Below are 24,959 nucleotides of genomic sequence, written 5' to 3'. Positions count from 1 at the left end.
CCCCAGAGTTAACCATGACCCCAGTCACACTGTCAACCCCACCCCAGAGTTACCCGTGACCCGAGTCACACTGTCAACCCCACCCCAGAGTTACCCGTGACCCCAGTCACACTGTCAATCCCCCAGAGTTATCCATAAACCCAGTTGCACTGTCAACCCCACCCCAGAGTTACCCATGCCCCCAGACACACTGTCACTCACCCAGTTACCCATGAACCCAGTCACACTGTCACCCCCCCAGAGTTACCCATGCCCCCAGTCACACTGTCACCCCCCCAGAGTTACCCATGCCCCCAGACACACTGTCACTCACCCAGTTACCCATGAACCCAGTCACACTGTCACCCCCCCAGAGTTACCCATGACCCCAGTCACACTGTCACCCCCCCCAGAGTTACCCATGCCCCCAGACACACTGTCACTCACCCAGTTACCCATGAACCCAGTCACACTGTCACCCCCCCAGAGTTACCCATGCCCCCAGTCACACTGTCACCCCCCCAGAGTTACCCATGCCCCCAGACACACTGTCACTCACCCAGTTACCCATGAACCCAGTCACACTGTCACCCCCCCAGAGTTACCCATGACCCCAGTCACACTGTCACCCCCCCAGAGTTACCCATGACCCCTGTCAGTCCCAGAGTTACCCATGACCCCTGTCGCACTGTCACCCCCCCAGAGTTACCCATGACCCCTGTCAGTCCCAGAGTTACCCATGACCCCTGTCGCACTGTCAACCCCACCAGAGTTACCCGTGACCCCAGTCACACTGTCACTCCCCCAGAGTTACCCGTGACCCCAGTCACACTGTCAATCCCCCAGAGTTACCCATGACCCCAGTCAGTTCCCGAGTTACCCATGAACCCAGTCACACTGTCACTCCCCCAGAGTTACCGATGACCCCAGTCACAATGTCACCCCCCCAGTTACCCATGACCCCAGTCAGTCCCAGAGTTACCCATGACCCTAGTCGCCCTGTCAACCCCACCCCAGAGTTACCCATGACCCCAGTCGCACTGTCAACCTGTGATTGGAGTCACTCTGATTGGAGTGAGTGTGTGTGGAGTCACTCTGTGTAGTGAGTGTGTGTGGAGTCACTCTGTGTAGTGAGTGTGTGTGTGTGGAGTCACTCTGTGTAGTGAGTGTGATTGGAGTCACTCTGTGTGGTGAATGTGTGGGTGGAGTCACTCTGTGTAGTGAGTGTGTGTGGAGTCACTCTGTGTGGTGAGTGTGATGGGAGTCACTCTGTGTGGTGAGTGTGTGGGTGGAGTAATTCTGTGTAGTGAGTGTGTGTGGAGTCACTCTGTGTAGTGAGTGTGATGGGAGTCACTCTGTGTGGTGAGTGTGGGTGGAGTCACTCTGTGTGGTGAGTCTGTGGGTGGAGTAATTCTGTGTAGTGAGTGTGTGTGGAGTCACTCTGTGTAGTGAGTGTGATGGGAGTCACTCTGTGTGGTGAGTGTGTGATGGGAGTCACTCTGTGTAGTGAGTGTGATTGGAGTCACTCTGTGTAGTGAGTGTGATTGGAGTCACTCTGTGTAGTGAGTGTGATGGGAGTCACTCTGTGTGGTGAGTGTGTGGGTGGAGTCACTCTGTGTGGGGAGTGTGTGGGTGGAGTCACTCTGTGTGGTGAGTGTGTGGGTGGAGTCACTCTGTGTGGTGAGTGTGTGGGTGGAGTAATTCTGTGTGGTGAGTGTGTGTGGAGTCACTCTGTGTAGTGAGTGTGTGGGTGGAGTAATTCTGTGTAGTGAGTGTGATGGGAGTCACTCTGTGTGGTGAGTGTGGGTGGAGTCACTCTGTGTGGTGAGTGTGTGGGTGGAGTAATTCTGTGTAGTGAGTGTGTGTGGAGTCACTCTGTGTGGTGAGTGTGTGTGTGGAGTCACTCTGTGTGGTGAGTGTGTGTGGAGTCACTCTGTGTGGTGAGTGTGTGTGTGGAGTCACTCTGTGTGGTGAGTGTGTGGGTGGAGTAATTCTGTGTAGTGAGTGTGATGGGAGTCACTCTGAGTGGTGAGTGTGTGGGTGGAGTCACTCTGTGTGGGGAGTGTGATTGGAGTCACTCTGTGTAGTGAGTGTGGTTGGAGTCACTCTGTGTGGGGAGTGTGGGTGGAGTCACTCTGTGTGGTGAGTGTGTGTGGAGTCACTCTGTGTGGTGCGTGTGATTGGAGTCACTCTGTGTAGTGAGTGTGTGGGTGGAGTCACTGTGTGGTGAGTGTGGGTGGAGTCACTCTGTGTCGTGAGTATGTTTGGAGTCACTCTATGTAGTGAGTGTGTGTGGAGTCACTCTGGAGTGAGTGTGGGTGGAGTCACTCTGTGTGGTGAGTGTGTGTGGAGTCACTCTGTGTAGTGAGTGTGTGGGTGGAGTCACTCTGTGTAGTGAGTATGTTTGGAGTCACTCTATGTGGTGAGTGTGTTGGTGGAATCACTCTGTGTGGTGAGTGTGTGATTGGAGTCACTCTGTGTGGTGATTGTGGTTGGAGTCACTCTGTGTGGTGAGTCTGTGGGTGGAGTCACTCTGTGTGGTGAGTGTGTGATTGGAGTCACTCTGTGGTGAGTGTGATTGGAGTCACTCTGTGGTGAGTGTGATGGGAGTCACTCTGTGTGGTGAGTGTGATTGGAGTCACTCTGTGTGGTGAGTGTGATTGGAGTCACTCTGTGGTGAGTGTGATTGGAGTCACTCTGTGTGGTGAGTGTGATTGGAGTCACTCTGTGGTGAGTGTGATTGGAGTCACTCTGTGTGGTGAGTGTGATTGGAGTCACTCTGTGTGGTGAGTGTGATTGGAGTCACTCTGTGGTGAGTGTGATTGGAGTCACTCTGTGTGGTGAGTGTGATTGGAGTCACTCTGTGTGGTGAGTGTGATTGGAGTCACTCTGTGTGGTGAGTGTGATTGGAGTCACTCTGTGTGGTGAGTGTGATTGGAGTCACTCTGTGGTGAGTGTGATTGGAGTCACTCTGTGTGGTGAGTGTGATTGGAGTCACTCTGTGTGGTGAGTGTGATTGGAGTCACTCTGTGTGGTGAGTGTGTGATGGGAGTCACTCTGTGTGGTGAGTGTGATGGGAGTCACTCTGTGTGGTGAGTGTGATGGGAGTCACTCTGTGTGGTGAGTGTGGGTGGAGTCACTCTGTGTGTTGAGTGTGATGGGAGTCACTCTGTGTGTTGAGTGTGATGGGAGTCACTCTGTGTGGTGAGTGTGTGATGGGAGTCACTCTGTGTGGTGAGTGTGATTGGAGTCACTCTGTGTGGTGAGTGTGTGATTGGAGTCACTCTGTGTGGTGAATGTGTGGGTGGAGTCACTCTGTGCAGTGAGTGTGTGTGGAGTCACTCTGTGTGGTGAGTGTGTGTGGAGTCACTCTGTGTGGAGAGTGAGTGGGTGGAGTCACTCTGTGTTGTGAGTGTGGGTGGAGTCACTCTGTGCAGTGAGTGTGTGTGGAGTCACTCTGTGTGGTGAGTGTGTGTGGAGTCACTCTGTGTGGTGAGTGTGTGATGGGAGTCACTCTGTGTGGTGAGTGTGGGTGGAGTCACTCTGTGGTGAGTGTGATTGGAGTCACTCTGTGGTGAGTGTGTGTGGAGTCACTCTGTGTGGTGAGTGTGTGGGTGGAGTCATTGTGTGGTGAGTGTGTGTGGAGTCACTCTGTGTGGTGAGTGTGTGTGGAGTCATTGTGTGGTGAGTGTGGGTGGAGTCACTCCGTGTCGTGAGTATGTTTGGAGTCACTCTATGTGGTGAGTGTGTTGGTGGAATCACTCTGTGTGGTGAGTGTGATGGGAGTCACTCTGTGTGGTGAATGTGTGGAGTCACTCTGTGTGGTGAGTGTGTGATGGGAGTCACTCTGTGTGGTGAGTGTAGGTGGAGTCACTCTGTGTGTTGAGTGTGATGGGAGTCACTCTGTGTGGTGAGTGTGATGGGAGTCACTCTGTGTGGTGAGTGTGGGTGGAGTCACTCTGTGTGGTGAGTGTGTGTGGAGTCACTCTGTGTCGTGAGTATGTTTGGAGTCACTCTATGTGGTGAGTGTGTTGGTGGAATCACTCTGTGTGGTGAGTGTGATGGGAGTCACTCTGGAGTGAGTGTGGGTGGAGTCACTCTGTGCAGTGAGTGTGTGTGGAGTCACTCTGTGTGGTGAGTGTGGGTGGAGTCACTCTGTGTGGTGAGTGTGGGTGGAGTCACTGTGTGGTGAGTATGTTTGGAGTCACTCTATGTGGTGAGTGTGTTGGTGGAATCACTCTGTGTAGTGAGTGTGATTGGAGTCACTCTGTGTGGTGAGTGTGATTGGAGTCACTCTGTGTGGTGAGTGTGTGGGTGGAATCACTCTGTGTGGTGAGTGTGGGTGGAGTCACTCTGTGTGGTGAGTGTGATTGGAGTCACTCTGTGTGGTGAGTGTGTGGGTGGAATCACTCTGTGTGGTGAGTGTGGGTGGAGTCACTCTGTGTGGTGAGTGTGGGTGGAGTCACTCTGTGTGGTGAGTGTGATTGGAGTCACTCTGTGGTGAGTGTGTGATGGGAGTCACTCTGTGTGGTGAGTGAGTGGGTGGAATCACTCTGTGTGGTGAGTGTGGGTGGAGTCACTCTGTGTGGTGAGTGTGATTGGAGTCACTCTGTGGTGAGTGTGTGATGGGAGTCACTCTGTGTAGTGAGTGTGATTGGAGTCACTCTGTGTGGTGAGTGTGATTGGAGTCACTCTGTGTGGTGAGTGTGATGGGAGTCACTCTGTGTGGTGAGTGTGTGATGGGAGTCACAGTGTGGTGAGTGTGGGTGGAGTCACTCTGTGTGGTGAGTGTGATTGGAGTCACTCTGTGTGGAGAGTGTGGGTGGAGTCACTCTGTGTGGTGAGTGTGGTTGGAGTCACTCTGTGTGGTGAGTGTGTGTGTGGAGTCACTCTGTGTGGTGAGTGTGATGGGAGTCACTCTGTGTGGGGAGTGTGATTGGAGTCACTCTGTGTGGAGAGTGTGATGGGAGTCACTCTGTGTGGTGAGTGTGGGTGGAGTCACTCTGTGTGGTGAGTGTGTGGGTGGAGTCACTCTGTGTTGTGAGTGTGGGTGGAGTCACTCTGTGTGATGAGTGTGATTGGAGTCACTCTGTGGTGAGTGTGATTGGAGTCACTCTGTGTGGTGAGTGTGATTGGAGTCACTCTGTGTGGTGAGTGTGGTTGGAGTCACTCTGTGTGGGGAGTGTGTGATGGGAGTCACTCTGTGTGGTGAGTGTGATGGGAGTCACTCTGTGTGGTGAGTGTGGGTGGAGTCACTCTGTGTGGTGAGTGTGATGGGAGTCACTCTGTGTGGTGAGTGTGTGATTGGAGTCACTCTGTGTGGTGAGTGTGGGTGGAGTCACTCTGTGTGGTGAATGTGTGGAGAGTGAGTGGGTGGAGTCACTCTGTGTGGTGAGTGTGTGGGTGGAGTCATTGTGTGGTGAGTGTGTGTGGAGTCACTCTGTGTGGTGAGTGTGTGTGGAGTCATTGTGTGGTGAGTGTGGGTGGAGTCACTCCGTGTCGTGAGTATGTTTGGAGTCACTCTATGTGGTGAGTGTGTTGGTGGAATCACTCTGTGTGGTGAGTGTGATGGGAGTCACTCTGTGTGGTGAATGTGTGGAGTCACTCTGTGTGGTGAGTGTGTGATGGGAGTCACTCTGTGTGGTGAGTGTAGGTGGAGTCACTCTGTGTGTTGAGTGTGATGGGAGTCACTCTGTGTGGTGAGTGTGATGGGAGTCACTCTGTGTGGTGAGTGTGTGATGGGAGTCACTCTGTGTGTTGAGTGTGATGGGAGTCACTCTGTGTGGTGAGTGTGTGTGGAGTCACTCTGTGTAGTGAGTGTGTGGGTGGAGTCACTGTGTGGTGAGTGTGGGTGGAGTCACTCTGTGTCGTGAGTATGTTTGGAGTCACTCTATGTGGTGAGTGTGTTGGTGGAATCACTCTGTGTGGTGAGTGTGATGGGAGTCACTCTGGAGTGAGTGTGGGTGGAGTCACTCTGTGTGGTGAGTGTGTGTGGAGTCACTCTGTGTAGTGAGTGTGTGGGTGGAGTCACTCTGTGCAGTGAGTGTGTGTGGAGTCACTCTGTGTGGTGAGTGTGGGTGGAGTCACTCTGTGTGGTGAGTGTGGGTGGAGTCACTCTGTGTCGTGAGTATGTTTGGAGTCACTCTATGTGGTGAGTGTGTTGGTGGAATCACTCTGTGTAGTGAGTGTGATTGGAGTCACTCTGTGTGGTGAGTGAGTGGGTGGAATCACTCTGTGTGGTGAGTGTGGGTGGAGTCACTCTGTGTAGTGAGTGTGATTGGAGTCACTCTGTGTGGTGAGTGTGATTGGAGTCACTCTGTGTGGTGAGTGTGTGGGTGGAATCACTCTGTGTGGTGAGTGTGTGGGTGGAATCACTCTGTGTGGTGAGTGTGGGTGGAGTCACTCTGTGTGGTGAGTGTGATTGGAGTCACTCTGTGGTGAGTGTGTGATGGGAGTCACTCTGTGTGGTGAGTGAGTGGGTGGAATCACTCTGTGTGGTGAGTGTGGGTGGAGTCACTCTGTGTGGTGAGTGTGATTGGAGTCACTCTGTGGTGAGTGTGTGATGGGAGTCACTCTGTGTAGTGAGTGTGATTGGAGTCACTCTGTGTGGTGAGTGTGATTGGAGTCACTCTGTGTGGTGAGTGTGATGGGAGTCACTCTGTGTGGTGAGTGTGTGATGGGAGTCACTCTGTGTGGTGAGTGTGTGATGGGAGTCACTGTGTGGTGAGTGTGGTTGGAGTCACTCTGTGTGGTGAGTGTGGTTGGAGTCACTCTGTGTGGTGAGTGTGTGTGTGGAGTCACTCTGTGTGGTGAGTGTGATGGGAGTCACTCTGTGTGGGGAGTGTGATTGGAGTCACTCTGTGTGGTGAGTGTGTGGGTGGAGTCACTCTGTGTTGTGAGTGTGGGTGGAGTCACTCTGTGTGGTGAGTGTGATTGGAGTCACTCTGTGTGGTGAGTGTGGTTGGAGTCACTCTGTGTGGTGAGTGTGATGGGAGTCACTCTGTGTGTTGAGTGTGATGGGAGTCACTCTGTGTGGTGAGTGTGTGATGGGAGTCACTCTGTGTGGTGAGTGTGATGGGAGTCACTCTGTGTGTTGAGTGTGATTGGAGTCACTCTGTGTGGTGAGTGTGATGGGAGTCACTCTGTGTGGTGAGTGTGATGGGAGTCACTCTGTGTGGTGAGTGGTTGGAATCACTGTGTGGTGAGTGTGGGTGGAGTCACTCTGTGTGTTGAGTGTGATGGGAGTCACTCTGTGTGGTGAGTGTGATGGGAGTCACTCTGTGGTGAGTGTGGTTGGAGTCACTCTGTGTGGTGAGTGAGGGTGGAGTCACTCTGTGTAGTGAGTGGTTGGAATCACTCTGTGTGGTGAGTGTGATTGGAGTCACTCTGTGTGGTGAGTGTGATTGGAGTCACTCTGTGTGGTGAGTGTGTGATGGGAGTCACTCTGTGTGGTGAGTGTGATTGGAGTCACTCTGTGTGGTGAGTGTGATTGGAGTCACTCTGTGTGGTGAGTGTGTGATGGGAGTCACTCTGTGTGGTGAGTGTGATTGGAGTCACTCTGTGTGGTGAGTGTGGTTGGAGTCACTCTGTGTGGTGAGTGTGTGTGGAGTCACTGTGTGGAGAGTGAGTGGTTGGAATCACTATGTGTAGTGAGTGTGATTGGAGTCACTCTGTGTGGTGAGTGTGATGGGAGTCACCCTGTGTGGTGAGTGTGATTGGAGTCACTCTGTGTGGTGAGTGTGATGGGAGTCACTCTGTGTGGTGAGTGTGTGATGGGAGTCACTCTGTGTGGTGAGTGTGATGGGAGTCACTCTGTGTGGTGAGTGTGTGTGGATTCACTCTGTGTGGTGAGTGTGTGGGTGGAGTCACTGTGTGGTGAGTGTGTGTGGAGTCACTCTGTGTAGTGAGTGTGGGTGGAGTCACTCTGTGTGGAGAGTGTGGGTGGAGTCACTCTGTGTGTTGAGTGTGGGTGGAGTCACTCTGTGTGGTGAGTGTGGTTGGAGTCACTCTGTGTGGTGAGTGTGGTTGGAGTCACTCTGTGTGGTGAGTGTGGTTGGAGTCACTCTGTGTGGTGAGTGTGATTGGAGTCACTCTGTGTGGTGAGTGTGATGGGAGTCACTCTGTGTGGTGAGTGTGATTGGAGTCACTCTGTGTGGTGAGTGTGATGGGAGTCACTCTGTGTGGTGAGTGTGTGGGTGGAGTCACTCTGTGTAGTGAGTGTGATGGGAGTCACTCTGTGTGGTGAGTGTGATTGGAGTCACTCTGTGTGGTGAGTGTGTGTGGATTCACTCTGTGTGGTGAGTGTGTGGGTGGAGTCACTCTGTGTGGTGAGTGTGATGGGAGTCACTCTGTGTGGTGAGTGTGTGGGTGGAGTCACTCTGTGTAGTGAGTGTGATGGGAGTCACTCTGTGTGGTGAGTGTGATTGGAGTCACTCTGTGTGGTGAGTGTGTGTGGATTCACTCTGTGTGGTGAGTGTGGGTGGAGTCACTCTGTGGTGAGTGTGTGATGGGAGTCACTCTGTGTGGTGAGTGTGATTGGAGTCACTCTGTGTGTTGAGTGTGATGGGAGTCACTCTGTGTGGTGAGTGTGGGTGGAGTCACTCTGTGTGGTGAGTGTGATTGGAGTCACTCTGTGTGTTGAGTGTGATGGGAGTCACTCTGTGTGGTGAGTGTGTGGGTGGAGTCACTCTGTGTAGTGAGTGTGATGGGAGTCACTCTGTGTGGTGAGTGTGATTGGAGTCACTCTGTGTGGTGAGTGTGTGTGGATTCACTCTGTGTGGTGAGTGTGTGGGTGGAGTCACTCTGTGTGGTGAGTGTGATTGGAGTCACTCTGTGTGTAGTGAGTGTGATTGGAGTCACTCTGTGTGGTGAGTGTGATGGGAGTCACTCTGTGTGGTGAGTGTGTGATGGGAGCCACTCTGTGTGGTGAGTGTGATTGGAGTCACTCTGTGTAGTGAGTGTGATTGGAGTCACTCTGTGTGGTGAGTGTGGGTGGAGTCACTCTGTGTGGTGAGTGTGTGGGTGGAGTCACTCTGTGTGGTGAGTGTGATGGGAGTCACTCTGTGTGGTGAGTGTGGGTGGAGTCACTCTGTGTGTTGAGTGTGGGTGGAGTCACTCTGTGTGTTGAGTGTGATTGGAGTCACTCTGTGTGGTGAGTGTGGTTGGAGTCACTCTGTGTGGTGAGTGTGATGGGAGTCACTCTGTGTAGTGAGTGTGGGTGGAGTCACTCTGTGTGGTGATTGTGTGGGTGGAGTCACTCTGTGTAGTGAGTGAGTGATTGGAGTCACTCTCTGTTGTGAGTGTGGGTGGAGTCACTCTGTGTGGTGAGTGTGATTGGAGTCACTCTGTGTGGTGAGTGTGTGTGGAGTCACTGTGTGGTGAGTGTGGTTGGAGTCACTCTGTGTGGAGAGTGTGGGTGGAGTCACTCTGTGTGGTGAGTGTGGTTGGAGTCACTCTGTGTGGTGAGTGTGATGGGAGTCACTCTGTGTGGTGAGTGTGGGTGGAGTCACTCTGTGTGGTGAGTGTGTGTGGAGTCACTCTGTGTAGTGAGTGTGGTTGGAGTCACTCTGTGTGGAGAGTGTGGGTGGAGTCACTCTGTGTGGTGAGTGTGGTTGGAGTCACTCTGTGTGGTGAGTGTGGGTGGAGTCACTCTGTGTGGTGAGTGTGGGTGGAGTCACTCTGTGTGGTGAGTGTGGTTGGAGTCACTCTGTGTGGTGAGTGTGTGTGGAGTCACTCTGTGTGGAGAGTGTGGGTGGAGTCACTCTGTGTGGTGAGTGTGATTGGAGTCACTCTGTGGTGAGTGTGTGATGGGAGTCACTCTGTGTGGTGAGTGAGTGGGTGGAATCACTCTGTGTGGTGAGTGTGGGTGGAGTCACTCTGTGTGGTGAGTGTGATTGGAGTCACTCTGTGGTGAGTGTGTGATGGGAGTCACTCTGTGTAGTGAGTGTGATTGGAGTCACTCTGTGTGGTGAGTGTGATTGGAGTCACTCTGTGTGGTGAGTGTGATGGGAGTCACTCTGTGTGGTGAGTGTGTGATGGGAGTCACTCTGTGTGGTGAGTGTGTGATGGGAGTCACTGTGTGGTGAGTGTGGTTGGAGTCACTCTGTGTGGTGAGTGTGGTTGGAGTCACTCTGTGTGGTGAGTGTGTGTGTGGAGTCACTCTGTGTGGTGAGTGTGATGGGAGTCACTCTGTGTGGGGAGTGTGATTGGAGTCACTCTGTGTGGAGAGTGTGATGGGAGTCACTCTGTGTGGTGAGTGTGTGGGTGGAGTCACTCTGTGTTGTGAGTGTGGGTGGAGTCACTCTGTGTGGTGAGTGTGATTGGAGTCACTCTGTGTGGTGAGTGTGGTTGGAGTCACTCTGTGTGGTGAGTGTGATGGGAGTCACTCTGTGTGTTGAGTGTGATGGGAGTCACTCTGTGTGGTGAGTGTGTGATGGGAGTCACTCTGTGTGGTGAGTGTGATGGGAGTCACTCTGTGTGTTGAGTGTGATTGGAGTCACTCTGTGTGGTGAGTGTGATTGGAGTCACTCTGTGTGGTGAGTGTGATGGGAGTCACTCTGTGTGGTGAGTGTGATGGGAGTCACTCTGTGTGGTGAGTGGTTGGAATCACTCTGTGTGGTGAGTGTGGGTGGAGTCACTCTGTGTGTTGAGTGTGATGGGAGTCACTCTGTGTGGTGAGTGTGATGGGAGTCACTCTGTGTGGTGAGTGTGGTTGGAGTCACTCTGTGTGGTGAATGTGATTGGAGTCACTCTGTGTGGTGAGTGTGATTGGAGTCACTCTGTGTGGTGAGTGTGATTGGAGTCACTCTGTGTGGTGAGTGTGATGGGAGTCACTCTGTGTGGTGAGTGTGATGGGAGTCACTCTGTGTGGTGAGTGTGATTGGAGTCACTCTGTGTGGTGAGTGTGATGGGAGTCACTCTGTGTGGTGAGTGTGATGGGAGTCACTCTGTGTGGTGAGTGGTTGGAATCACTCTGTGTGGTGAGTGTGGTTGGAGTCACTCTGTGTGGTGAGTGTGATTGGAGTCACTCTGTGTGGTGAGTGTGATTGGAGTCACTCTGTGTGGTGAGTGTGTGATGGGAGTCACTCTGTGTGGTGAGTGTGATTGGAGTCACTCTGTGTGGAGAGTGTGGGTGGAGTCACTCTGTGTGGTGAGTGTGATTGGAGTCACTCTGTGTGGTGAGTGTGGTTGGAGTCACTCTGTGTGGTGAGTGTGGTTGGAGTCACTCTGTGTGGTGAGTGTGTGTGTGGAGTCACTCTGTGTGGAGAGTGAGTGGGTGGAGTCACTCTGTGTGGTGAGTGTGTGATGGGAGTCACTCTGTGTGGTGAGTGTGGTTGGAGTCACTCTGTGTGGTGAGTGTGGTTGGAGTCACTCTGTGTGGTGAGTGTGTGTGTGGAGTCACTCTGTGTGGAGAGTGAGTGGGTGGAGTCACTCTGTGTGGTGAGTGTGGGTGGAGTCACTCTGTGTGGTGAGTGTGTGATGGGAGTCACTCTGTGTGGTGAGTGTGTGGGTGGAGTCACTCTGTGTGGTGAATGTGTGGAGTCACTCTGTGTGGTGAGTGTGATTGGAGTCACTCTGTGTGGTGAGTGTGGGTGGAGTCACTCTGTGTGTTGAGTGTGATGGGAGTCACTCTGTGTGGTGAGTGTGGTTGGAGTCACTCTGTGTGGTGAATGTGTGTGGAGTCACTCTGTGCGGTGAGTGTGGGTGGAGTCACTCTGTGTGGTGAGTGTGATTGGAGTCACTCTGTGTGTGGTGAGTGTGGGTGGAGTCACTCTGTGTGGTGAATGTGTGTGGAGTCACTCTGTGTGGAGAGTGTGGGTGGAGTCACTCCGTGTGGTGAGTGAGTGGGTGGAGTCACTCTGTGTTGTGAGTGATTGGAGTCACTCTGTGTGGTGAGTGTGATGGGAGTCACTCTGTGTGGTGAGTGTGTGGGTGGAGTCACTCTGTGTGGTGAGTGTGATGGGAATCACTCTGTGTGGTGAGTGTGATGGGAGTCACTCTGTGTGGTGAGTGTGGGTGGAGTCACTCTGTGTGGTGAGTGTGATGGGAATCACTCTGTGTGGTGAGTGTGATGGGAGTCACTCTGTGTGGTGAGTGTGATGGGAGTCACTCTGTGTGGTGAGTGTGATGGGAGTCACTCTGTGTGGTGAGTGTGATGGGAATCACTCTGTGTGGTGAGTGTGATGGGAATCACTCTGTGTAGTGAGTGATTGGAGTCACTCTGTGTGGAGAGTGTGATGGGAGTCACTCTGTGTTGTGTGTGGTCATTTGACGTGTTTCTGGATATATGCCCGCTGACTTCTGGCATTTCGGTAGTGTTGGTGTGTCTGGGCATGTAAAGGTTAGTCAGGGCTGTGGGGGTGGTTCTGCTCTCAATGTCTCTCTTTCTCTGCCCCCCCTCCCTCCCTCTGGCAGGCCTCAGGAGGATCTTCAGTAACCCGGACCTGAGTCGCATTTCCGACCAGCCGCTCGTGGTGTCCTCCGTCCAGCACAAGTCCACAATGGAGCTGAGCGAGGAGGGTGTGGAGGCTTCGGCTGGTACCAGTGTCTCCATCACCCGGTCTCTCCTGCAGTGTGCTATCAATCGGCCGTTTTTCTTCATGATCCGCGATGAGATCTCCGGAATTCCGCTCTTCCTCGGCACCATCAAACAACCCCAGGCGACACTGCAGGAAGTACCGGCCGCCAGGCTGGGGCCATTCCCCAGTACTGTACACATTCCCGAACCCAAGTGATAACTGGGCTTGGATCTCCCCTCAGCTCCCACTAGACCCAACACTACCTCACCTCCTACCCCGCCCCTCACCTCCCACTAGACCCAACACTCCCTCACCTCTTACCACGCCCATCACCTCCCACTAGACCCAACACTCCCTCACCTCCTACCCCGCCCCTCACCTCCCACTAGACCCAACACTCCCTCACCTCCTACCCCGCCCCTCACCTCCCACTAGACCCAACACTCCCTCACCTCTTACCACGCCCCTCACCTCCCACTAGACCCAACACTCCCTCACCTCCTACCCCGCCCCTCACCTCCCACTAGACCCAACACTCCCTCACCTCTTACCCCGCCCCTCACCTCCCACTAGACCCAACACTCCCTCACCTCCTACCCTGCCCCTCACCTCCCACTAGACCCAACACTCCCTCACCTCCTACCCTGCCCCTCACCTCCCACTAGACCCAACACTCCCTCAGCTCCTACCCCGCCCCTCACCTCCCACTAGACCCAACACTCCCTCACCTCCTACCCCGCCCCTCACCTCCCACTAGACCCAACACTCCCTCACCTCCTACCCCGCCCCTCACCTCCCACTAGACCCAACACTCCCTCACCTCTTACCACACCCCTCACCTCCCACTAGACCCAACACTCCCTCACCTCCTACCCCGCCCCTCACCTCCCACTAGACCCAACACTCCCTCACCTCCTACCCCGCCCCTCACCTCCCACTAGACCCAACACTCCCTCACCTCCTACCCCGCCCCTCACCTCCTACCCCGCCCCTCACCTCCTACCCCGCCCCTCACCTCCCACTAGACCCAACACTCCCTCACCTCCTACCACGCCCCTCACCTCCCACTAGACCCAACACTCCCTCACCTCCTACCCCGCCCCTCACCTCCTACCCCGCCCCTCACCTCCCACTAGACCCAACACTCCCTCACCTCCTACCCCGCCCCTCACCTCCTACCCCGCCCCTCACCTCCCACTAGACCCAACACTCCCTCACCTCCTACCCCGCCCCTCACCTCCCACTAGACCCAACACTCCCTCACCTCCTACCCCGCCCCTCACCTCCCACTAGACCCAACACTCCCTCACCTCCTACCCCGCCCCTCACCTCCCACTAGACCCAACACTCCCTCACCTCCTACCACGCCCCTCACCTCCCACTAGACCCAACACTCCCTCACCTCCTACCACGCCCCTCACCTCCCACTAGACCCAACACTCCCTCACCTCCTACCCCGCCCCTCACCTCCCACTAGACCCAACACTCCCTCACCTCCTACCCTGCCCCTCACCTCCCACTAGACCCAACACTCCCTCACCTCCTACCACGCCCCTCACCTCCCACTAGACCCAACACTCCCTCACCTCCTACCCCGCCCCTCACCTCCCACTAGACCCAACACTCCCTCACCTCCTACCCCGCCCCTCACCACCCACTAGACCCAACACTCCCTCACCTCCTACCCCGCCCCTCACCTCCCACTAGACCCAACACTCCCTCACCTCCTACCACGCCCCTCACCTCCCACTAGACCCAACACTCCCTCACCTCCTACCCCGCCCCTCACCTCCCACTAGACCCAACACTCCCTCACCTCCTACCCCGCCCCTCACCTCCCACTAGACCCAACACTCCCTCACCTCCTACCCTGCCCCTCACCTCCCACTAGACCCAACACTCCCTCACCTCCTACCACGCCCCTCACCTCCTACCCCGCCCCTCACCTCCCACTAGACCCAACACTCCCTCACCTCCTACCCCGCCCCTCACCTCCCACTAGACCCAACACTCCCTCACCTCCTACCCCGCCCCTCACCTCCCACTAGACCCAACACTTCCTCACCTCCTACCACACCCCTCACCTCTTACCACGCCCCTCACCTCCCACTAGACCCAACACTCCCTCACCTCCTACCCCACCCCTCACCTCCCACTAGACCCAACACTCCCTCACCTCCCACTAGACCCAACACCTCCCACAACACTCCCTCACCTACCACATCCTTCACCTCTTACCACGCCCCTCACCTTCCACTAGACCCAACACCCCCTCAACTACTACACCCCCTCACCTCCTACTACACTTCATCAGCCCATTCACCCCTCTATCCACCTCCCCTCACCCATCACCCCTACCACCACGTCACCCTCAACCACCAATAGCCAACCCTCCCACCTAATTACCCTCTCTACCAACCCCTTACCCCACCCCTCACCCCACCCCTCAACCCCCAATACTGCCTACCCCACACTAGCCCACCCTCCTACCAACCCCTACACCAGCCATCACTCCCCACCACCCCATTCATCCCCACCACCCACCTCCGTCCAGTCCTTGGTGCCTTCTAAAAGTCACTGAACAGTGACCCCCATTTCTGCAGCAGGTCGTAAGCGGAGTGAGGGGGTTGAAGACCAATGCATGCCACAGTGGAACCAGCCACGAGCGGGCACATCCCAAGCTATACCTGTTGATGGTCGCCTGTAACTGCAGTGTCACCATGGGATTGTCTGTACTTCCTGTGAGCCTCCGGATTGCCTGTACTTCCTGTGACATCTCACTGAGATCACCTGTATTTTCTGTTACTGGCTGTCTATCCTTCCAGTGATGCTGATCAACATTGCTTTTTTTCTTGTGTTCATGAGTGAAATTTCCTGTATTTCCTGTGTTCATGAGTAAATTTGCCTGTATTTCCCTTGTCAGTACGAGGTTGCCTGTATTTCCCTTGTCAGTACGAGGTTGCCTGTATTTCCTTTCTCACTGTGAGGTTGCTTGTATTTCGGGTGACACTGAGATTAGCTGGACTGGAGATATGGAGAGAGTCTGCCGGGGGCTGTGGGTGGGTGGTGGGGGATGCCCCCCTCGATACGATGGAGAGAGTCTGCCGGGGGCTGTGGGTGGGTGGAGGGGGATGCCCCCCTCGATATGATGGAGAGAGTCTGCCGGGGGCTGTGGGTGGGTGGTGTGGGATGCCCCCCCACGATACGATGGAGAGAGTCTGCCGGGGGCTGTGGGTGGGTGGAGGGGGATGCCCCCCTCGATACGATGGAGAGAGTCTGCCGGGGGCTGTGGGTGGGTGGTGGGGGATGCCCCCCTCGATACGATGGACAGAGTCTGCCGGGGGCTGTGGGTGGGTGGTGGGGGATGCCCCCCTCGATACGATGGAGAGAGTCTGCCGGGGGCTGTGGGTGGGTGGTGGGGGATGCCCCCCTCGATACGATGGAGAGAGTCTGCCGGGGGCTGTGGGTGGGTGGTGGGGAATGCCCCCTTCGATATGATGGAGAGTGGAGTTGACTAAATTTGCATATTAATCAGCAGAATCCCACCCAAGGGTGACGTACATGCCCCTGGTTGTTTTGCAGGATCTAACGTCAGATCAGAATCAGATTCATTATCGTTGTCTTATATAATATGAAATTTGTGGTTTTGCTGCAGCAGTACAGTGCAAAGTCATTAAAATACGGTGTATTAAAACATAACTAAATGGAGCAAAGTAGGACTAATGAAGGTGTGTTCATTGTCCATTTAGAAACCTGATGGTTGAGGAGAAGGAAAGTTGCTGAAACGGTGAGTATGGGTCTTCAGGCTCCAGTATCTCCTCCCTGATGGTATCAATGAGAAGAGGGCGCGTCCTGGGTGGGGAGCCTGAATAATGGACATATTTGAAGATGTCTGCGATGCTGGGGAGGCGAGTGCCCATGATGGAGCCGGCTGAGTTAGCGACCACTGACAGCTACATCATTTCCTGTCAGCCTCTGACGTCAAGGCAGAGCCAGACGGTGGGCTTGAGCCCACTCACAAATGCAGACCTCCTGGCCACCCTACCCACTCACGCTGGGTCCCACCTTAGTCAGCTATCACTCCTCGGGTCCCACACGTTACATTTACCTCTGGGTCTAATTGGCTGGGGTATTTGCAGGGGCAAGGACCAGAGTGGGAAGGAGGTAAAACAGCATCAACTGGCTAATGGGAAAGGAGCAGGCAATAAAAGAAATGGACCCTAAATGGAGAGGACCTAGGTAAGAGTGGGGAGGGAGAGCTCAGATCTCACCTGGTCCCTCAACACCAGCTCCACAGCAAAGAGAGCCCAGCAGCGTCTCCACTTTCTGCGAAGGCTGAGGAAAGTCCATCTCCCACCCCACCCCCCCATCCTCATCACATTCTACAGGGGTTGTATTGAGAGCATCCTGAGCAGCTGCATCACTGCCTGGTTCGGAAATTACACCACCTCAGATCGCAAGACCCTGCAGCCGATAGTGAGGTCAGCTGAGAAGATCATCGGGGTCTCTCTTCCCACCATCACGGACATTTACACTACACGCTGCATCTGCAAAGCAAACAGCATTATGAAGGACCCCACGCACCCCTCATACAAACTCTTCTCCCTCCTGCCGTCTGGGAAAAGGCACCGAAGGATTCGGGCTCTCACGACCAGACTATGTAACAGTTTCTTCCCCCAAGCTATCAGACTCCTCAATGCCCAGAGCCTGGACTGACACCTTACTGCCCTATTGTCCTGTTTATTATTTATTGTAATGCCTGCACTGTTCTGTGCACTTTATGCGGTCCTGGGTAGGTCTGTAGTCTAGTGTAGTTTGTTTTTTTTTCTCTGTGTTGTTGTTTTTTTACATAGTTCAGTCTAGTTTTTGTACGGTGTCATGTAAAACCATGGTCCTGAAAAACGTTGTCTCATTTTTACTATGTACTGTACCAGCAGTTATGGTCAAAATGACAATATAAGTGACTTGACGACTTTACTTGAGATTAGGGTTTAGGGACAGGGATGTGGGGAGTTAGAGGTCAGATTAGGGTTAAGGGCAGGGATGTGGGGAGTTAGAGGTCAGATTAGGGTTAAGGGCAGGGATGTGGGGAGTTAGAGGTCAGATTAGGGTTAAGGACAGGGATGTGTGGGAGTTAGAGGTCAGATTAAGGTTTAGGGACAGGGATGTGGGGAGTTAGAGGTCAGATTAGGGTTAAGGACAGGGATGTGTGGGAGTTAGGCCAATATTGAGACCCTCACTCCAAGCTCTGGGCTCTAAGGCCAGTGTCATGGATAGGTGGCAAAAGGACATCTGTGAAGTTTGGGCTGTCGCAGGTTGCTGGGTTCTGAGATCACATGTCTATCTGATCAGGAGGCACAAGGGCCAGTCAGCTTGTCTGGGGTTCAACACTGACCATCAGAGCCTACGGGTCAGCGGAACGTCCAGAAGTCAAGGCCTGATCGCTCAAGCCTGGACTGTAGACGGGTGCTCTGAAGGGCTGACCTGGAGTAGAAGGACTGTCTATGTGTGGGAGGCAGGAGTGACAGAGCTTTGTCTTGTCACTGTTGCTTTGTGTTTTGTTCTGTTCTGCTGAACGTGGTGGACGTGGAACGTTGGTGTGGACTGGACCCTGGGACATCCTTAGGGTTTGGTTATTAAGGCAAACGAGACATTTACTGGATGTTTCCGTGTATATGTGATAAATACATCTGAATCAGAAGCTTTGAGTGGGGGAAGCCAGTACAGTCCCTAAACGTTCCTTTTTAGTTTACTCAGAGGGACTAATTGTTTAGTGGGTTTGTAGCAGAGAACTTAAACGCAGAAATTAGAATGCAGCACAGGAACAGGCCATTCCGCCCACTATGTGGTGCTGGACCAAATAAATTAGTCATCAAATGGCCAACTGAACTAATCTCATCTGCCTGTACAGAAATAGAAAATAATTAAATAAAAAATCAGATATATCAGTATTATGGTAGAGTAAAGGGAATTACAGAGGCATGAGAGCGGAGCCGGCTAAAGTTGATTGGAAAGGACACTAGCAGGGACAATGTCACTGATTAACAGGACTCTGCTAACTGATATTTGTTTTCCAATCACTTCTTATTTACTTGCCCCCAAGTAGAGGAGTCCAGCCCATCACCAAACTGCTCAGAAGTTAATTTTATACAGATATTGACCGAATGAAATCTTGTACACCTTGTCACACACAGGAATACAAACAGCAAGTACCATCACAGATACTAATAGCCGATGAAAACAACACGTTATTTCAATAGACACTGTGTGGATCTCAGTTCTTCATTAGTGTTTATCATTACCTTGTCTTGGTCTGCTCACGTCCTTGGTGTCTCATCCTGCCCAAAGAGGGAGGACCTCACACTAGCTTAATCTTTGCCAAACCGAGGCTTCCACAGGGCAGCCAGGGCTGGAGTTTCTGGTAATAATTCACACACAGGATCGTTTTTTCCCAAAGAAGAAGAAGCACTCTACAGGGAGGATGACACAACCATGGCTGATAAGAGAAGTCAAAGAACAGAGATGAGGAGGAATTTCTTTAGTCAGAGGCTGGTGAATCTGTGGAATTCATTGCCACAGACGGCTGTGGAGGCCGTCACTGGGTAGATTTAAGGCAGTGGTTGATAGTTCTTGATTAGTCAGGGTATCAAAGGCTACAGGAAGAAGGCAGGAGAATGGGGTTGAGAAGGACCTCTTTTGGAAGAGGACAGCGAGGCTTTGAGAGGAAGTGTGGCGGCAGCCATTTTCAAATTGTCCAATTGCTTCTCAGATCGGAGTTCTGAGAGGCGGGACTGCGCAGGCGCGTGAAGGAGGCCCGGGAAGGAGGGAAGATATATAAAGAACGCCGCCTTAAGAAGCGGGCAGCTTCGTTTGCGGGCAGCGGAGTGAGCCGGGCGCAGAGTGTAGGGCTTGGGCTCAGGGGGCTTAGGCGGAAGAGGGCACAGTAGGCTTATCTTTTAGTTCTTGTTATTGTCAGTTATTTGGGAGGTATGAGTGTGAGGGCAGCTTGTTGTTCTCGGTGTCGGATGTGGGAGGTCCTGGAGTCTCCGAGCCTCCCGGACGTCCACATCTGCGCCAGGTGCACCGAACTGCAGCTCCTGAGGGACCGAGTTAGGGAACTGGAGCTGCAGCTCGATGACCTTCGCCTGGTCAGGGAGAGTGAGGAGGTGATAGAGAGGAGTTACAGGCAGGTGGTCACTCCGGGGCCACGGGAGGCAGATAGGTGGGTTACAGTCAGGAAGGGGAAGAGGCAGGTACTAGAGAGTACCCCAGTGGCTGTACCCCTTGACAATAAGTACTCATGTTTGAGTACTGTTGGGGGGGACAGCCTACCTGGTGGAAGTGACAGTGGCCGAGCCTCTGGCACAGAGGACGGCCCTGTAGCTCAGAAGGGTAGGGTTAGAAGAAAGAGGTCCATAGTAATAGGGGACTCAATAGTCAGGGGCTCAGACAGGCGTTTCTGTGAAGGTGACTGGGAGTCCCAGATGGTAATTTGCCTCCCTGGTGCCAGGGTTCGGGACGTTTCTGATCGCGTCCAAGATATCCTGAAGTGGGAGGGTGAGGAGCCAGAGGTCGTGGTACATGTAGGTACCAATGACATAGGTAGGAAAGGGGAAGAGGTCCTGAAACAAGAGTATAGGGAGTTAGGAAGGCAGTTAAGAAGAAGGACCGCAAAGGTAGTAATCTCGGGATTACTGCCTGTGCCACGCGACAGTGAGAGTAGGAATGGAATTAGGTGGAGGATGAATGCGTGGCTGAGGGATTGGAGCAGGGGGCAGGGATTCATTTCTGGATCATTGGGACCTCTTCTGGGGCAGGAGTGACCTGTTCAAGAAGGACGGGTTACACTTGAATCGTGGGGGGACCAATATCCTAGCGGGGAGGTTTGCTAGGGCTACAGGGAGGACTTTAAACTAGTAAGATGGGGGGGTGGGAGACTATTTGAGGAGACTATGGGAGAGGAGGTTAGTTCACCAGTGGAGCAAGTAAATAGACAGTGTGTGAGGGAGGAAAGGCAGGTGATGGAGAAGGGATGCGCTCAGCCCGAAGATGTAGGGGAGAAGAAAGAAAAGGATAATAAATTTGAATGCATTGTTAGGGATGGAAAGAGAGGAGGAGATGGAGAGTATCTTAAATGTATCTATTTTAATGCTAGGAGCATTGTAAGAAAGGTGGATGAGCTTAAAGCGTGGATTGATACCTGGAATTATGATGTTGTAGCTATTAGTGAAACATGGTTGCAGGAAGGGTGTGATTGGCAACTAAATATTTCTGGATTTAGTTGCTTCAGGTGTGATAGAGTAGGAGGGGCCAGAGGAGGAGGTGTTGCATTGCTTGTCCGAGAAAATCTTATGGCGGTGCTTTGGAAGGATAGATTAGAGAGCTCCTCTAGGGAGGCCACTTGGGTGGAATTGAAGAATGGGAAAGGTGTAGTAACACTGATAGGAGTGTATTATAGGCCACCTAATGGGGCGCGTGAGTTGGAAGAGCAAATGTGTAAGGAGATAGCAGATATTTGTAGTAAACACAAGGTGGTGATTGTGGGAGATTTTAATTTTCCACACATAGACTGGGAAGCTCATTCTGTAAAAGGGCTGGATGGTTTAGAGTTTGTGAAATGTGTGCAGGATAGTTTTTTGCAACAATACATAGAAGTACCGACTAGAGATGGGGCAGTGTTGGATCTCCTGTTAGGGAATGCGATAGGTCAGCTGACAGATGTATGTGTTGGGGAGCACTTCGGGTCCAGTGATCACAATGGCATTAGCTTCAATATAATTATGGAGAAGGACAGAACTGGACCTAGAGTTGAGATTTTTGATTGGAGAAAGGCTAACTTTGAGGAGATGCGAAGGGATTTAGAGAGAGTGGATTGGGTCAAGTTGTTTTATGGGAAGGATGTAATAGAGAAATGGAGGTCATTTAAGGGTGAAATTATGAGGGTACAGAATCTTTATGTTCCTGTTAGGGTGAAAGGAAAGGTTAAAGGTTTGAGAGCACCATGGTTTTCAAGGGATATTAGAAATTTGGTTCAGAAAAAGAGGGATGTCTACAATAGATATAGGCAGCATGGAGTAAAGGAATTGCTCGAGGAATATAAAGAATGTAAAAGGAATCTTAAGAAAGAGATTAGAAAAGCTAAAAGAAGATACGAGGTTGGTTTGGCAAATAAGGTGAAAGTAAATCCGAAAGGTCTCTACAGTTATATTAAAAGCAAGAGGATAGTGAGGGATAAAATTGGCCCCTTAGAGAATCAGCTATGTGTGGAACCGAAGGAGAAGGGAGAGATTTTGGATGATTTCTTCTCTTCGGTATTCACTAAGGAGAAGGATATTGAATTGTCTAAGGTGTGGGAAACAAGTAAGGAAGTTATGGAACCTATGACAATTAAAGAGGTGGAGGTACTGGCGCTTTTAAGAAATTTAAAAGTGGATAAATCTCCGGGTCCTGACAGGATATTCCACAGGACCTTGAGGGAAGTTTGTGTAGAAATAGCAGGAGCTCTGACGGAGATCTTTAATATGTCATTAGAAACGGGGATTGTGCCGGAGGATTGGCGTATTGCTCATGTGGTTCCATTGTTTAAAAAGGGTTCTAGAAGGAAGCCTAGCAATTATAGACCTATCAGTTTGACATCAGTGGTGGGTAAATTAATGGAAAGTGTTCTTAGAGATAGTATTTATAATTATCTGGATAGACGGGATCTGATTAGAAGTAGCCAGCATGGATTTGTGCGTGGAAGGTCATGTTTGACAAACCTTATTGAATTTTTTGAAGAAGTTACGAGGAATGTTGACGAGGGTAAGGCAGTGGATGTAGTCTATATGGACTTCAGCAAAGCCTTTGACAGAGTTCCACATGGAAGGTTAGTTAAGAAGGTTCAGTCGTTAGGTATTAATGCTGGAGTAATAAAATGGATTCAACAGTGGCTAGATGGGAGATGCCAGAGAGTAGTGGTGGATAATTGTTTATCGGGATGGAGGCCGGTGACTAGCGGGGTGCCTCAGGGATCTGTTTTGGGCCCAATGTTGTTTGTAATATACATAAGTGATCTGGATGATGGGGTGGTAAATTGGATTAGTAAGTACGCCGATGATACTAAGGTAGGAGGTGTTGTGGATAATGAGGTGGATTTTCAAAGCTCGCAGGGAGATTTATGCCGGTTAGAAGAATGGGCTGAACATTGGCAGATGGAGTTTAATGCTGAGAAGTGTGAGGTTCTACATTTTGGCAGGAATAATCCAAATAGAACATACAGGGTAAATGGTAGGGCATTGAGGAATGCAGAGGAACAGAGAGATCTAGGAATAACTGTGCATAGTTCCCTGAAAGTGGAGTCTCATGTAGATAGGGTGGTGAAGAGGGCTTTTGGAACGCTGGCCTTTATAAATCAAAGCATTGAGTACAGAAGTTGGGATGTAATGCTAAAGTTGTACAAGGCATTGGTAAGGCCAAATTTGGAATATTGTGTGCAGTTCTGGTCACCAAATTATAGGGAAAATATCAATAAATTAGAGAGAGTGCAGAGACGATTTACTAGGATGTTACCTGGGTTTCAGCACTTAAGTTACAGAGAAAGGTTGAACAAGTTAGGTCTCTATTCATTGGAGCGTAGAAGGTTGAGGGGGGATTTGATCGAGGTATTTAAAATTTTGAGAGGGATAGATAGAGTTGACGTGAACAGGCTGTTTCCATTGAGAGTAGGGGAGATTCAAACTAGAGGACATGATTTGAGAGTTAGGGGGCAGAAGTTTAAGGGAAACACGAGGGGGTATTTCTTTACTCAAAGAGTGATAGCTGTGTGGAATGAGCTTCCTGTAGAAGTAGTAGAGGCCAGTTCAGTTGTGTCATTTAAGGTAAAATTGGATAGGTATATGGACAGGAAAGGAGTGGAGGGTTATGGGCTGAGTGCGGGTAGGTGGGACTAGGTGAGATTAAGGGTTCGGCACAGACTAGGAGGGCCAAGATGGCCTGTTTCCGTGCTGTGATTGTTATATGGTTATATGGTTATAGGACGGTAGAATGGTGGAGCAGACTCGATGGGGAGTGGCCCAACTCTGCTCCCATGTCTTATGGTCAAAGACAGGATAAACACAAAAGGAAGTGTAACACACACAAAATGCTGGAGGAACTCAGCAGGACAGGCAACATATGAATAAAAAAATGAATAAAAGGTCAATTTTTCAGATGGACACACTCAAAAGACATGGCTTATGATGTTGCAAACACTAGCAGGAAGCTAAAGGATTGGAATGTTTTTAAAAACAACAAACGGCAACTAAAAATAAAACATTAAGAAGAGAAAAGATGAAATATTAAATTAGGTCAATGATTAAATTAGGATCCCAGCTCTTCTAAACCATGATTAGACCACACTTGGGATATCATGTTCAGCTCTGATCGCCTCATTGTAGGAAGGATGTGAAAGCTTTAGAAAGGGTGAAGAGGAGGTTTACCAAGGTGCTGCCTGGATTAGAGAGCGTGTCTTATCAGGATAGATTGAGCCAGCTAGGGCTTTTCTCTCTGGAAGGGGGAAGATGAAAGTTGACTTGATAGAGATATACAAGATGATATGAGACATAGATTGAGTGGACAGTCAGAGACTTTTTCCCAGGGCAGAAATATAAGGAGGCATAACTTTAAGGTGATTAGACAATAGGTGCAGAAGTAGACCGTTCGGCCCTTCGAGCCTACACTGCCATTTTGAGATCATGGCTGATCATCTACTATCAATACCCGGTTCCTGCCTTGTCCCCACATCTCTTGATTCCCCTATCCATCAGATATCTATCTAGCTCCTTCTTGAAAGCATCCAGAGAATTGGCCTCCACTGCCTTCCGAGGCAGTGCATTCCACACCCCCACAACTCTCTGGGAGAAGAAGTTTTTCCTTAACTCTGTCCTAAATGACCTACCCCTTATTCTCAAACCATGCCCTCTGGTACTGGACTCTCCCAGCATCTGGAACATATTTGCTGCCTCTATCTTGTCCAATCCCTTAATAATCTTATATGTTTCAATCAGATCCCCTCTCAATCTCCTTAATTCCAGCGTGTACAAGCCCAGTCTCTCTAACCTCTCTGCGTAAGACAGTCCGGACATCCCAGGAATTTACCTCATGAACCTACGCTGCACTTCCTCTACAGCCAAGATGTCCTTCCTTAACCCTGGAGACCAAAACTGTACACAATACTCCAGGTGTGGTCTCACCAGGGCTCTGTACAAATGCAAAAGGATTTCCTTGCTCTTGTACTCAATTCCCTTTGTAATAAAGGCCAACATTCCATTAGCCTTCTTCACTCCCTGCTGCACTTGCTCATTCACCTTCAGTGACTGATGAACAAGGACTCCTAGATCTCTTTGTATTTCTCCCTTACCTAACTCTACACCGTTCAGATGATAATCTGCCTTCCTGTTCTTACTCCCAAAGTGGATAACCTCACACTTATTCACATTAAACGTC

General features: G+C 51.7%; 1 protein-coding gene and 1 long non-coding RNA gene across 3 annotated transcripts in view; one reads left to right on the top strand and one right to left on the bottom strand.

Moving 5' to 3' along the window:
* Positions 1-15,419, top strand: part of serpinf2b (serpin peptidase inhibitor, clade F (alpha-2 antiplasmin, pigment epithelium derived factor), member 2b) — a 53,727-nt gene extending 38,308 nt beyond the window's left edge. For both annotated transcript variants that reach the window (XM_059973735.1, XM_059973736.1), the window contains exon 8: positions 12,394-15,419. In XM_059973735.1, the coding sequence (XP_059829718.1) occupies positions 12,394-12,713 (320 nt within the window). In that variant the 3' untranslated portion in view covers positions 12,714-15,419. The remainder of the gene's footprint in view (positions 1-12,393) is intronic.
* Positions 15,420-15,948: 529 nt separating this feature from the next.
* LOC132395135 (uncharacterized) lies at positions 15,949-18,893 on the bottom strand. The gene is made up of 2 exons (XR_009512540.1): positions 18,800-18,893; positions 15,949-17,044 (listed from the first exon to the last, which is right to left on the bottom strand). It is a non-coding gene; the product is annotated as an uncharacterized LOC132395135 (long non-coding RNA).
* Between the last annotated feature and the right edge of the window lie 6,066 nt (positions 18,894-24,959).

This window comes from Hypanus sabinus, chromosome 6 (genome assembly GCF_030144855.1).
Source record: "Hypanus sabinus isolate sHypSab1 chromosome 6, sHypSab1.hap1, whole genome shotgun sequence".
Lineage (NCBI taxonomy): Eukaryota > Metazoa > Chordata > Chondrichthyes > Myliobatiformes > Dasyatidae > Hypanus > Hypanus sabinus.
This window is presented reverse-complemented; position numbering and strand designations above follow the sequence as displayed.